Source organism: Setaria viridis, chromosome 9, assembly GCF_005286985.2.
Source record: "Setaria viridis chromosome 9, Setaria_viridis_v4.0, whole genome shotgun sequence".
NCBI lineage: Eukaryota > Viridiplantae > Streptophyta > Magnoliopsida > Poales > Poaceae > Setaria > Setaria viridis.
The window spans coordinates 46,441,130-46,455,751 of NC_048271.2; the positions used below are offsets into that span (position 1 = coordinate 46,441,130).

General features: G+C 47.7%; 1 protein-coding gene and 1 pseudogene across 1 annotated transcript; both read left to right on the plus strand.

Moving 5' to 3' along the window:
• Positions 1–6,253: 6,253 nt before the first annotated feature.
• On the plus strand, positions 6,254–8,459 carry LOC117835743 (putative F-box protein At3g49980; annotated as a pseudogene).
• A 1,730-nt stretch (positions 8,460–10,189) lies between these two features.
• Positions 10,190–11,734, plus strand: LOC117836310 (uncharacterized). Its single transcript, XM_034715715.2, has 5 exons — positions 10,190–10,542; positions 10,670–10,757; positions 10,835–10,905; positions 11,071–11,127; positions 11,261–11,734. The coding sequence occupies exons 1-5, from the start codon at positions 10,390–10,392 to the stop codon at positions 11,417–11,419; spliced, it is 528 nt and encodes a 175-aa protein (XP_034571606.1). The 5' UTR covers positions 10,190–10,389; the 3' UTR covers positions 11,420–11,734.
• Positions 11,735–14,622: the final 2,888 nt, after the last annotated feature.

A 14,622-nucleotide genomic window follows, 5' to 3' on the forward strand; every position in this document is an offset into this window, starting at 1 on the left:
GTGAGGAGGATCGGAGGAACCTCATATTTTGTTTGGCAGTCCTACCTATTTTTGATCCATGAAGGGCGTGATTGGTTGCCCGCCTCCCACCGTCCGCTGCATGATCCCGAAGCGTCCCGTGCACTCTCGCGTGTTCGGTTGCTCTCCCGGAACCGAAACGGCGCACCCCCCGTTCCTTTCCCCCACTCCATCCCGCATCTCCCCCTCCGCCCAGAGGGCTCCTTCGCTCACGAGCCGGGATGGAGCGATGCTGGTGGGAAGATTTGGGCGGAGCGCGGGAGATGGCGCCGTACCGGGGCTAAAGGCGCGGGAGGTTACGGTGACCTCCCATCCTTGCCCCACTTTCTTCGCTCCCCTCCTCCACGGTGCGCCTTCTCCTCTCCCTCCTCCTCCTCGACCTCGGTTCGCCGGTGGATCGAGGTACCCCGGCGGCGCCCTGTGCCCCCGCCGGTGCTGCGACGGTACATCTCCCCCTCCTCTTTACGCTGCTTCATCCCCTCTCCCCCGCTGATCTGTCGATTCGTATTTTTTTGGTTGATGTCGATGAACCCTAGGTTGTTGTTCTGTCAGATCCATGCGCTCCTTTTGTGGATTTAAGGTTGTGATGAACCCTAGGTACTTTTGTGATGCAGATCTATGGTTCTCACATTTGTAGAGGTCGATCTGAATTTTTTTTGGTTCTTGTACCATCCTCCCGGTGGGTCGAGGTCCTCCGGCGGCACCCTGTGCCTCCGCCGGTCCTGCGACGGTACATTTTGGTTGGTGTCAATGAATTCTAGGTTGTTTCTGATACGGATCTATAGTTGTTCTGCATCTGCATTTATGGTTTTCATGAACCCTATGTTGGTTCTTATGCGGATCTATGGTTGTCATGTATATTTGTCGATCTGATTTCTTGTGTCCTTGGACCATGCCTTACTCCTTTGCAACCAATCACGCGCGTAGTACTGAGCTGAGCAAAGTGCCTAGGTCGATGATGAATCCTTGCCGCCGGAGGAGCACCTTCGGGTGTGGCAGACACGTCTAGGATAACATGTAGCGGAGAATGTTTGCTTGCTTAACAACATGACCCCAAGTTCTTGTACTGAGCTCTAATGAACACTGCATTGTATTCTTAGACATGGACTTGCAAGGTAGGCGTCGGGCTGCGGCTGCTCTTGTTGCTGCTGTTGCTGCATGGTTTTTCTTGTGGTTTAGAAGGAGAAGTGAGGATGCTCGATCTATTACCTATGGACCCATGGCAGAGAGGGACAGAGAGAGGAATAGCAACCTCAGATTCATAAAACCATTGTGTCAACCTGCTAAGGATGAGAAGGGCACCTTTTTTCCAACTGTGTGACCTGTTTCGGTCTAGAGAGTTGGTTCTGGATAGCATCCATGCCACTGTTGAAGAACAAGTAGCAATGTTCTTGCATGTAGTGGGACACAACCAAAGGTTCAGGATCATTAACATGACATTTAGGAGGTCACCTGAAACTATAAGTAGGTTCTTTCATCAAGTCTTATATGCAGCTGGTGAGTTGAGAAATGAGTTGATTGTTCCACCATCCACTAGTGTCCATCCTAGGATCCTTGGCAGCAGGAGATGGAACTCATATTTCAAGGTTGGTGGCCCTTTCCTAATTGCAAACCAACTGACCTTACCCATATGGTAGCAACCTGTTAATATTGCTTTTTATTTTTAGGACTGCATAGGAGCAATTAATGGGACACATGTCTTTGAAGATGCAAGCTGCCTTTAGAGGCAGGAAGCACACCATCACTCAAAATGTACTGGCAGCGGACTTTGATCTTAGGTTCACATATGTGCTTGCTGGTTGGGAGGGATATGCACATGATGCTCTAATTTTATCAGATGCTCTTGAAAGAGCAGATGGTCTTACAGTCCCACAAGGTACCATAACTCACATACACACATGCCAATAATACTTGCACACACTAAACTGATAAACCATCTCCATTTGTTACATTGTCTAGGGAAATTCTATCTTGTGGATGCTGGATATGCATCTAGGTCTGGGTTCCTGCCGCCATATCGTGGTACAAGGTACCACTTGAGGAAGTTTGGTTCAAATAGGCTACAAAATTAAAGAGAGTTGTTTAACCTGAGGCATTCTTCTCTTAGGGTGACAATAGAGAGGGCCTTTGGTGCTCTAAAGAATAGATTCAGAATCTTTGATAACAAGCCTTTCCATCATTACAAAACCAAAGTCAAGTTGGTTCTTGCCTGTTGTATTCTGCACAATTGGATACTTAGGCATGGACAAGATGAACATGTCCCCACTGAAGCTTCTTGGACTCCTAACTCCACTGATACCCCCCCTGAGCCAGAACATAGTCCTGACAATGGAACCTGGGCACAACAAAGGGATGCATGGGCTGCACAAATGTGGCAGAATAGGGGAGCTTCTAGACTTTAATTCCACTCAACTACTTGGAGTCATGTCCTGTTAAGTATCATTGATGAATTTGTAATATGTTCTGAGATCTTGGTACTTTGCTATGATGTGTACCTGCAATCATGAACAATATGCATGGTATGATATTTGCATGCAGTATTTTCTGTGCTGTTTGATTTCTAAGTGCTTTGGTATTTTTTTTTCTGATGGTATGATGGTTAGGACATGACTGTGATGGGTGAGGATGTTGTTGGTGTTGTCAATGAGGCAGGGGCCGAGGGTGGGGTGGCTGCTATGGAGGAAGGGAACCTAGCAGCCCCTCCACCCAATGGAGCCCAGCCTGGGGGGCCCAATGCAATGGACCAGTGTTCAGTCAGCCTTCATGCTTAGGAGGTTTCATGATCTGGTTGGGCAAGGGGTCAAAACTGACAAAGGCTTCAAGGAAGTGCATGTTAGGCAAGTTGCTAGGATGGTTTCTGATTTTGCTGAAGTCAATGTCACCACCAACCAAATTTATAACCACCTGCGCAAAGGGAGGCAGAGGTGGGTTAAGATTGCTAGGCTCAAGGATCTTAGTGGTGCTCTCTGGAATGAGGACCATCATATGATAGTCCTTGAGGAGGAGCATCTGATAGGGCACACTAAAGTTAGGCCACAACTTAAATATATCTCACTGTTATGGTTAATAGTTACCCTTTTCTCTAACTGTTGCACAACCTTTTTGCCCAACTAGGATCATCCTTCTGATGCCAAGTTTTTGAACACCCCAATTGAGAACTATGTCCAAATGGAGGCCATTTCTGGGTCTAGTCAGGCTACTGGTAGGTTTGCCATGGGTTCCAATGAACCTTTAGGTGTACCAACTGACCTTGGCCACCTTGAGGGGGGAGATGTTAGATCAGAGACAATTAATTTAGATGGGAATGAGGGTGATTCTGGTAAACAAAATGTAGCCTCTAATGGGCTGGACACCTCTAAGAGTTCTGATGATAAGGAAGGGAGATGTGGTAAAAGGAGGAAGTTGGGTGAGGAAGAATACCAGCTGATGCATGGTATGACTGTTGCTGTTGCCTTTGTTGCAGATGCCCTCAAGGCTCCTCAGCACAATGAGGTCCATGCAGATCTTTATGGTTGTGTCATGTCCTGTCCTGGGTACTCACAGGAGGCCCTGATGTTTGCACTTGTGTACTTGCTGAAGAACAAAGCAGAAGGCCTATGCTTTGTTCAGATGAGTGAAGCCCATAGGATCCTTTGGCTTAGGACCTACCTGAGCCAATCCAACTTCCTCTAGGTGATTAAGGACTGCCATTTGATATTTTGCTTGCCTATGCTATAGTCTGACATTTTGGGTTAGCACTAACCACTAATGGTGAGGGTAGAGACACCATTTGGAATATTTCCAAGGCTGCAAATATTTTTGTATAGCATAGGACACATGGTTCCATCTGGTAGAGGTGCTTGGGAGGGATCTGTTGGGTGTGTAAACATAAACACCTGCACCTGGTCTTTGTGATGGATGCCATGTCTTTGTTCCGGTAAATTAAGCTTTCCTGGTGGTTCAATACCAGGTGATGCCATTTTTCTTTCATCTTGCATATATGTTCTGAATTGATGGATGCATATGTTATTAAAGGTAAGAACCTGTGCCTATGATGATAAACTTATTTGCCCAATTCAAAGTAGATGGGTACCATCAGATGACCTTGAGCTTGTGAGGGACTATGACATTGTTCTTGTTCTTAAGACCTGCTACTGCATTTGTGCTACCTGGTAAGTCCATCTTTCTTTCATCTTTCTTATATGTTGGTTGCTTCCTCCTGCCTTGATGGTTACTTATGTTATTTAAGGTAAGAAAATATGCCTATGATGATTGGAATATTTGCCCAATTCAAAGTATATGGGTAGCATCAGATGACCTTGAGCTTGTGAGGGACTATGACATTGATCTTGTTCTTCTTGTTGCCAACTGGTACTGCATGTTCCTTATTTATGGTTGTGTTGTTGTTGAGCTGTTGTCCATGTTGTGCTGCTACTGTTATTTCTATTGGCAGTGCTGTTGTTCCTGTTGCCATTGTGCTACTGTTTCTAGTCTTCTTTTGCTCTTGTGTCACTGATGCTCCAAGCTCAAGGTCAAGGGAAGATGAAAATAAAATCTGAGACCATTTTTTTTATAACTTAGCATATCATACTTGCTTAGCATATCAGACTTGCTATTATCATACATATACCTTTGCAAATTGGATAATATGCAAATTGGGTAACCTGTCTTGGTTACCCAACATTGTTGTTGTTGTTGAACCTATCCCTGGTACTGCTTCGTCCTTCTTTCTGGTTGTGTTGTTGCTGAGATGTTGTCCTGGTACTTGCTCTTTCTGTTGGTAGTGCTGTTGTTTCTGTTGCTAATGTGGTACTGTTTCTGGTCTTCTTTTGCTCTTGTGTCACTGATGCTCCTAGCTTAAGGTCAACAGAAGATGGAAACAAAATATGAGGCCAACACTTATTATATCACACTTGCTTGTATCATACATCTACCTTTGCAAATTGGGTAACCTGTCATGGTTATGTCATATTATTTTTGTTGTCGACCTCCCTGCTTGTTCCTTTTTTCTGGTTGTGCTGTTGCTAAGCTGTTGTTCATGTGCTGTTACTTGTCATTCTGTTGCCAATGACCTGCTGTTTCTATTGCCATTGTCATACTATTTGTGGTCTGGTATTGATCTAGTGTCACTGATGTCCAAGCTTAAGGTTAAGAGAAGATGCAAATAAAATCTGAGGCCAATAGTTACTGTATCCATTTTTTTATCATACATCTACCTTTGCAATTGAATCAAGTTTCATTTTCTTTATAAGGCACAATGGCTTGGTACATTGTGTACCGAGGTAGGAAGCCTGGAGTCTATGCAACTTGGGTAACCTGTCATCAGCAGGTCACCGGTTATCCAAACTGTTGCTACAAGAGTTTTAGTTCCAAAGAGGAGGTAATTGCATCTTTCCTAGAGTCCACTGGTGACGAAGATGTCAAAGAAGCGACTGTCGGTTCAAAAAAGACGGCAAATGAACTTAGTTGGCTCCATATCATAGTTATGCTACAATTTATTGTTATTATTGTACTGCTACTAGTAATTAATTATCTTTGGAAGTAGTCCATCACGATCAGCCTTTGTAATATCAAAACAGCTCATGTTCATCATCTTTGTTGGTAACCTCACCAATATGGTGCTAGGGTGCTCCGATCTCCTCCAATTCTACGTACCAAACACGATCTGGTGACTCCTGTCGTACACGAGAACGATACAACCAGTACAACCAGACACAACCTCGCATGATTCAGGACAACAGCAAAGTGCAACTAAACAAACCCTCCTGTATCGCTCTATCCCGTCTCCCACCATCTGGTACAACCCATCCGTTCTGGACGGCCCGATCCTTTGCAACCGATCACGCCCAAAATGTATGGGTGGTAAAGGCCCATCGAGGCGACTAGGAAATTTATGGGCTTTATGCTGGTCGACGAAGGCTTGGCCCAGTTGAAATCTGAACGACATGTGCTTCGCGCACGCCTAGTTCTAGTTGTCTTCTCGGACGCGAAAAGCTCGAACTCGCCCCGGCGCCGCCGCCGCTGCCTCCTCCCTTCTCGAGTCGAGGCGGACTGAGGGTTTCGGATGTGCGAGAGAGCTTGAGGAAATTCGTCGGAGAGAAAGATGAATGAAGACTTCGGGAATAAGGTGAGCTCCGACATCCATTCTTGAGCTTGATTTTGATTTTGGTTCGATTTCTTGTCGGGGAACCCTAATTTCCTCCCTTTCATTGGAAATGGGAATGCATTTCAGGGCAAGGGCGGAGCCATTGTAGGGTCGTAATCCGACTCGTTGTTCGGAAATTGGTGTTGCCGGCTCTTGCTTGGCGGTAATGGCGGATTCCTCGAGGCCGCCAGAGCAGCGGTGCGCGCCCCTCGCCATCGCCAACCTCCCAAAAGAGATCCTCTTGGAGATTCTGCTCCTGCTGCCGCCGAAATCTATCCTCCGGTGCCGTGCCGTCTGCAAGGCCTGGCGCGCTGTCACCTCCGACCGCGCCTTCCTGCTCGCGCACCACCGCCGCCAGCCGCCCCGGCGCCTCTTCACCTTCGTCCGCGACGTGGGCGGCAACAACCACGACCTGGGGATCTTGGACTACTGCGTCGAGGCTATCGACTTCCGCACCCACGAGTTCCTGTCCGTTGTCTGGTTCACAGGCGAAGATTACGACTTCTCGCTCGGAGACAGCCCGTTCGTAGTTCACGCTGCTTGCAGTGGTCTCCTGCTTATGTCATACAACAAATGTTTGCATCTCTGCAATCCCACCACTCGTCAGTGGCTATTGTCTTCCCACCAGCCCTTCAACATGACAAGGTCGTGGGGCTCTATGCTCATGGCAATTCCTCCGAGTACAGAGTATTGTACTATCGAGCAATGGGTGATTTGGCACCTAAATTTTACATCAGTACCGTGGGCTCAGGGAAGGAGAAGTGCATTTGGCCCCATTCACCGTCAGCATCCCTGATAGTGTGGTTGGCGAAAGGGTCCGAGGGTACTGCATTCAACGAGCCTTTCCTCTTTCATGGAAACCTGCACTGGCTGCCGCATTTAGGCCGGCATGACAAGATAGTGATGTTCGACACGGTGAATGAGGTGTTTCAGTGGTTGCAATTACCTTTCAAGATGTGCAATGTTGTGTCATTGCTTGAGATTGAGGGCAAGCGGAGAACCAAACAAACAGGCGGACAACCAAACATTATCTTTGAATGGCTTGGCTCATTGCAGCTAACCAAACAAACTCCCTTGCATCTAGTTTTTCAAATTTCAAGTACATGCGGACAACAAACATTATCTTTGAATGGCTTGGCTCATTGCATACAGGCAACCAAACACTACACCTTGCATGCACCCGACCTCGCTCTAGGGAGCTGACTGGCTGGTGCGAGCTAGGCTAGACTCCTCCAGGCAACTAAAGAGGCTCTAAGTGTACCCAGACCAATCAGAATAGGTGTTTGGTTGCCCAACTACATGCATGCATCCAGAGTGCTTCAGCCAGGCACGAGGTCTTCGCCAGCCAGGCTCAGTGGAACGGAAATAAAATCCGTATTTGACGAGCTAGGCGGGACGACATGATTTGCATCCGACGAACCAGGCTCAGATGCCATACAAGCGAATTGTGCATGTGACGAGCCAGGCCAAACCATGGGCCTCGTTTGGTTCACGTTGCTTATTTTTAGCAGCTGTCACATCAAATGTTTAGATACTAATTAGGAGTATTAAATATAGACTATCTACAACCCATTGCACTAATGGAGGCTAAACGGCGAGACGAATCTATTAAACCTAATTAGTCCATGATTTGACAATGTGTTGCTATAGTAAACATTTGCTAATGATCGATTAATTAGGCTTAATAGATTTGTCTCACCGTTTAGCCTCCATCTGTGCAATTAGTTTTATAATTAACTCATATTTAGTCCTACTAATTAGCCTCCGAATATTCAACGTGACACGGACTAAATTTTTTCAGTGTACCATTCCGACGGTGCATCAATTTTATTCACACAAGTGACTGTTTTGAGATGGCAACTCAGAGAAAGCAGCATACTTGGTCTTAGAAAAAAGATACGCCAGTGCTTGAAATGGAGGGCAAGCTTGCCGTATTTAGCTGTGATGAAGATGTCAGAGTGGCTGAAATATGGCTTCTGCAGGATCACAAGAACCAGATGTGGGCCTGCAAATACCACATCGAATTGCCAGCTTTGGATATCAGCACCTTGCCAGACCTGGATAGTGGGTACATTCAGGAAGTCGGAAGGAAGAGTTGCGATGGTCGTCCCCCAGCAGAGCTGCAGAGGCTGTTACTGTCTGACATGAATGGGTATTTGCAGGTGAGGTTTCGCTGGGATGGAAGCCTTCTCAAGATTACTCCAGCCTTGTTCGGCATGCATTCTTTGAGACACAGGACAATGTGAACTACGTGAAGATGAATCACCACCTATCGTCCGGAGGCTGTAAGCTGTGGTGGTCCTTCTATGGTCCTGTGTTGCAGATCAGTGGTTCAAAGCTTTACAGTTTATATATACAACCTCGAAAAACAAGCTTTAGTGAGCTAGCTTTTCCTATGCATCTCCTTTTTGTTCAGCGAGATCACTATGTTTGTCTTGTCAATGTAGGGAAAACTGTACATTCTGGTTCCCAGATCTCATTAGTTGGCCACAGTTGGTAAATGTTACAACACTATTTTGTTGCAATTTGCATTTCTCCTGAACATGAATGTGAAATGGTCAGCAGGCACTCCTAGCGATAATAGCGCCTGGCTGTGGTGTTGGTTATTCAACTTGTTTTCCATTTAGCTGTTCTGCTATTGCATCAAGATGTTCTGTTCTCCAGAATTTAGAATGTTTGCTTGATATACATTAGAATTGCAAAAACCCGCCTGTTTGCTGAGACCTGGAGCTGAAGAACCGGCTCTGACATATGAAGAATTCCTAGGCTACTCAAATAGCACATTTATTCCTTCTGTTAATTTAACTGCTTATCTGTTGCTGAGACATTGCCTATAGCTGTGAAATGTGGTATGCTATTTCTTTTTTTACTTCTTAGATTTTTTTGAAGTCAGATTTCAATGCTCACTGTGCCTAAAACCAGAAAGTGGCAGGTATGAAAAAGCTTTATATGGAAAATGGTATGCTGGGTTATCCTAATTATGTCTATCTCAATGCAGTTCACCCACAGATTTTTCATTTAAAAAAAGTTCATCCATCGTATTTGTGTAACTGTAGTCCATAAGCGTCATTCCATGTACCTTAAGCATCAACTGCATAAGACTAGTTTCTATGTCATACATTACTGAATGTGTACCGTTCGCAACGCTATCTCTGATTGGTATTTATTGTTATATAAACGTTCTGCACTTTCCCGGTTCTGGTTTCTTTGATTTATTTTGTTATGAAAAGTCTGCATTTTCATGCGTTTTGCGGAATGCTCTGTTTGACGATGTCCTGAACACGCAATGCTACACTGCAAGCATGCCATATGCTCCTTTTACAAGTGTTTGATTTCTGGGACTCCAAATTTCTCCACAGCTTGACAGCTATGGCTCAGGAAAACTTGCAATACTAGGTGGTGTTGACAAATGAGACATATTGATATGTGAGCCTGTGACTATGTCTGAAGTCTGAATATTTGGTGATGACCTTGACCGCCTAGTTTGGTTGGGCACTCTGTGCCTGGAGATGCAAAATACGTCAATTGGTAGCAGGATTTTAGTGTTCAGTGTGGATATCTTATCCTGAATGGCTGACCTGTCATGCTGCAAAAGCTAATCAGCCAAAGCTTCAGCATACCTCGTTCAGCGGCTCTAGTATATCATTGTTTGATTTGAGATCTGCTAGATATAAGGTACCTAAGAATTTTACACATCTCAAGGACTCCAAATTTTCAAAAGAAATTGGGGAGGTTTGATTCAGGAAACCGCAGCCTACTTCTTTTTAAAGAAAAATAATCCACAACCTACTTCTGACCCAAACAAAACATCTGTGGCACAAATAAAACATCTCCAGCCCAACCTTGATGGCCGATAACGAATCATTCTTGATGGCCGATAACGAATCACCTAAGCCCATACAATGATACAACCACTCTAGAAGGCAAGATTCCCACATCCGGAAGGGATCCCAATCTCGTAAATAGGCGCGAATTCCGGTGGCGAAGCCCGGAGCGGGCGCTCGAAAATATCTCGCCTCGGCAACGAGCTCTGGAACCTTCACTGGCCCCAACCCCCGACGACCAAAAACACACTCCCTCTCTATTTAGAGAGTGATATTTTTCTCACGCCCCCACCCCCCGCGAATAAAAACTTTTCCAGCGTCCCTTTGAATCCATCCACCCATCGCTCGTCTCCCTCCCGAATTCGATGCCTTTGTAGCGCTGCCGCGTCGCCCCGCGCCGTCCGCCTGCTGCTGCGCCTTCCCATGGACGCCGGAGCCGGGGCCGGATCCGGCAATGCCTCCGGCGGCGGCGGCGGCGGCGCCGGCGCGTCCGCGTGCTGCTACTACGCCCTGCTCGGCATCCGCAAGAACGCCTCCGCCACCGACATCCGCACCGCCTACCGGAGGCTCGCGATGGTGAGTTCCCCGTCCCCTGTGCATGCGCGCGAGCGCGCCGCCGGTGATTGATTGGGCTTTCCGTCTCTGTTTTGGTTTCCCGAACAGACACGCTGACCCGTTCCGATCTCTTGCCGTGGGCGCGCAGAAGTGGCACCCGGACCGGTGGGCGAGCGACCCCGGCGCGGCCGGCGAGGCCAAGCGGCGGTTCCAGCGGATCCAGGAGGCCTATTCCGGTAAGGCCGCACACGTTTGCTCTGCCCCGCCGCGGCTTGGCTGCACGGGATTTGATCGAATTGTTCGTTTGGCGCAGTCTTGTCGGACAAGGGGAAGAAGGCCATGTACGACGCCGGGCTCTTCGATCCCCTGGACGACGACGACCAGGTGAAGCAGCCAAGCCTCTCTGTTCCGTTTCTTTTCTTCCCTCTTGCCTATTGTCTCGTCGGAATCATTCAATTCCCTTTGCCATTTTGTGTGCGAAACTGCGAATATTTTGTACTATACACCTGAAAAGAAAATAAATTGCCTGCTCTGTTTTTGAACGGCCAGGATTTCTCCGACTTCATGCAGGAGATGCTGGTGATGATGGATAACGTGAAAAACGAGGTAGGCGCAACTACCAACCGCTAGGATTAACTAATCGTAATCCCAATCGCAATTGCAATTGTGCTCTGTTACACGCGCTTTCTCACCGATGATGATGCCCTCTCTCTCTCCCCCTCCCGGCGGCTCCGTGCAGAAGCCGGACACGCTGGAGGACCTGCAGAAGATGCTGGAGGACATCGTGAAGGGCGACGAGGGGAGCCGCGGCGGCGGCGTAGGCGTGGGCGGGCGCGTGCCGCCGGACGGGGCGCGGCGGGCGCGCGTCGCGCCGTGCCCGCAGCAGCAGCGCAGGTGACCGGCGCGCCGGTGTACGAGATGTACACGCGAGCCGACCAGAGGGAAAGATCAGCCAGCGAAGCAACGGGAAGCTCTGGAAAAGAAGAAAGGAAGAATAAAAATGGATTGCGAAGTCGGTGCCATCTGATGAGGACTGACGGTAGCAGTCGATTGTGTGGGATTGGGCCTGCTGGGGGTCGGGCGCCGCTCGATTCCGGCCGCGCCGCCGCCGCAAGAAGAAACTGGCGGACGCGTGGCCGGGGACTCCGATTGTTATCTCGTCCACATTTCGTGCCCCAATTGTCACTGGAATTCTTTAACTCTTCTTTTACTACTCTTTTCGCATCGCGTTCCATTCCACTCAGCAGTGTGCTGTCATCCTTGTTACGTGTCGTGTGCTACCGTCTCCGGTGAATTCTCGGATTCGTTAATGGGCACCGGCGCCGACCTGCTGGCAACGCTGGCGTCTTCCGGTAAACTAGAAAGGAGCCCTCGTGCCTGACGCTCTTGTGATCTTGTCCTGTGCGGGACAGCCGGCGTGGCTCCAACTGTTCCCGTGTCACTTGTGCCAGCATTGCTCCGTGGTGCACAAGTATGGCGCTGGGTGATGCTTCTAGTTTTGGCCAAGGATTTACTATGCAGTTGGAACGCTCACTTGTACCCTACCCTTCATGTGCCATTGCAACGTCGGGGATCCGCGGCTTGTTTGGGCACGCACGTCGGCGTCAAGATCAGCGGCGATGGGTACGGCCGGCGTTCTGGAGCCCACCTGGATCCGCAGCGCGTACGAACGAAAGCGAAGCGGCTCTGCAGCCTGTAGTGAGTAGTGTTTGGTGCTAGGAAAATCGCCTGGTTGCGCAGCGCCATCCATCATCAGGGCCACTTGCGCCTGCCCTTTTCCTCTCCAAGTTGCCGGGAGAGCGGCCAGGCCAGGTCGTCGTCTGGACCAGAGGATTTTTCTCCACCCACCGTTGATCGCTGGGCGTGGAGGGCTCGAGTCCGGAGTGTTCGGTGCTAGGCATTTCACCCGATCGAGCAGCGCGGGTTGTGGTGGCGAGAGCGGCCATGGAGGACTAGAGGAGGGGCGGGCGCCGTGGTCCAGAGACCAGAGAAAAGTCTTCACGAATGGAGGAGAGGGATGCGCTCTTGGTCCCTGTCCGCTTCCGAAAGCGAAGGAGCAGGCGAAGGGCCCTGTCCGCTTCCGAAAGCGAAGGAGCAGGCGAAGGGTTACGGTCCGGCCACCTGACTCTGGCTCGAGATAGTTCCTTCTTTCTTACCCCGACAGCTCGGCTGGCTACGAGGCCAATTCTTGAATCCGTTAACCTCATGGCTCATGCGGTGCCGCGACAAGGTCACGGACGTCGAGAAGACGAGAACGCGGTCTCAGGCTTTGTTTATTGAGTGGTGTGACACCAGTGCTTTCCTTCCTGAAGTATCCGTGTACGTGAGAGAAAAATATCTGCTCGGCTGGAACAGTCCGGCCGGCACTGGCCTCACACTGAATGACCGGACCGAAAGAAACAGGGGATCCGGAGTTGTATTCCACCCTCTCTATGGTCCTGTTTAGTTTCTCCTAAAATACCAACTTTAACACTATGAAAAAGAAAATTTCCCATCACATCAAACTTACGGTACATGCATGAAGTGCTGAATGTAGATGAAATCAAAAACTAATTGCACAATTTTATTGTACTTTGCGAGATGAATTTTTTTGAGCCTAATTAGTTAATATTTGGATAATAATTCACCAATACAAACGAAATGCTACCGTTGCGCTATAGTAATTTTGGTTGTCCAAAGTTGGACACTGAACGAGGCCTGTTTTGGCGTCATCATAGTCCGATTTGGTAAATTCGGGTCGATCCTCCTGCCCTTGTCCGCCAGCGGCAAGTTGCGCCGTCGCCGAGATGCTGATGCCACCGGAGCCGCCGCCGCCGTCTGCTGCCTCTCGAATCCGCATGGCTCTCCCTTGACGTCGATCTACTCCGTTCCGTAACAGCAGCTGACGTGTGATGCGTGCCGTATATACGTCGCACTTGGGTTCTACTGCAATTTTTGCCAAGCATCTATCCAACTTTTGGGGGAAATTGACGCGCCCGATTTTGCAAGCCGAGCCCGCCTGACGTTGCTATCCATGCGCGATCCACCTCGCGCGCTTTACTATTTTTCTGCTCAGTTTTGTGGTGTGCGCCTGTTGTTTCCGCCAGGGCCACCGATTGTCGGGTGCTCATCAGTGTGCCGCTCAAAGCAATTCTTCGGTTCAGGAGGGGATTTGCACCATTGATCCATGGGTCAGATATCCCCCGCGAACTCATTTGAAAGAGGACAATATTGGAACTTGGACGAGGAACTTCCAGAAATAATGTGTCTGAAACTGCGGGTGCCCGTCATTATTCGAGAGATGCCCTTCGACTCCCCTAAGTAACTTAGGGGGTGTTTGGATACCTCGTGCTAAAGTTTAACACCTGTCACATGGGATGTTTGGATGCTAATTAAGAGTATTAAATATAGGTTAATTACAAAACTAATTACACAGATGGAGTCTAATTCGCGAGACGAATCTATTAAACCTAATTAGTTCATGATTTGACAATGTGGTGCTACAGTGACCATTTGCTAATGATGAATTAATTAGGCTTAATAGATTCGGCTCGTGAATTAGCATAGGGGTTCTGCAATTAGTTTTATAATTAGCTCATGTTTAGTCCTCCTAATTAGCATCCGAACATATGATGTGATACTGCTAAAGTTTAGCACCAAGTATCCAAACACCCCCTTATTGACTTTGTCCACTTAACCCTAAACTATTTTATTTGATCCAATCTACCTCTAATTAGATTTCTCTTTTTTTTCTTCGCGTATAAATTGAATTTTAATTTCAATTTTATCAGTTGGTTTATAACATGATGCTCTATGTTAGAAAAATACAATAGAATTTTTCATGATTACTTTTCGTACAATTTTATATATTTAAGATCAATTTCATATTAAATATTCCTAACCTATGAAAATAACCATAAAAAATTTTTAGTATAATTTTCTAACCTAAGGCATCATGTTTGGTTTATGCTCACAAAATTTGAACTCAAAATTCAACTCATACACGAAGAAATAAAAAAGAGAAATCTAGTTAGGGGTAGATTGGACCAAATAAAATAGTTCAGGAAAGTAAAATGAGCCAAAACTTTGTTCGGGGTTAAGTGGACAAAGTGGATAGGTGAG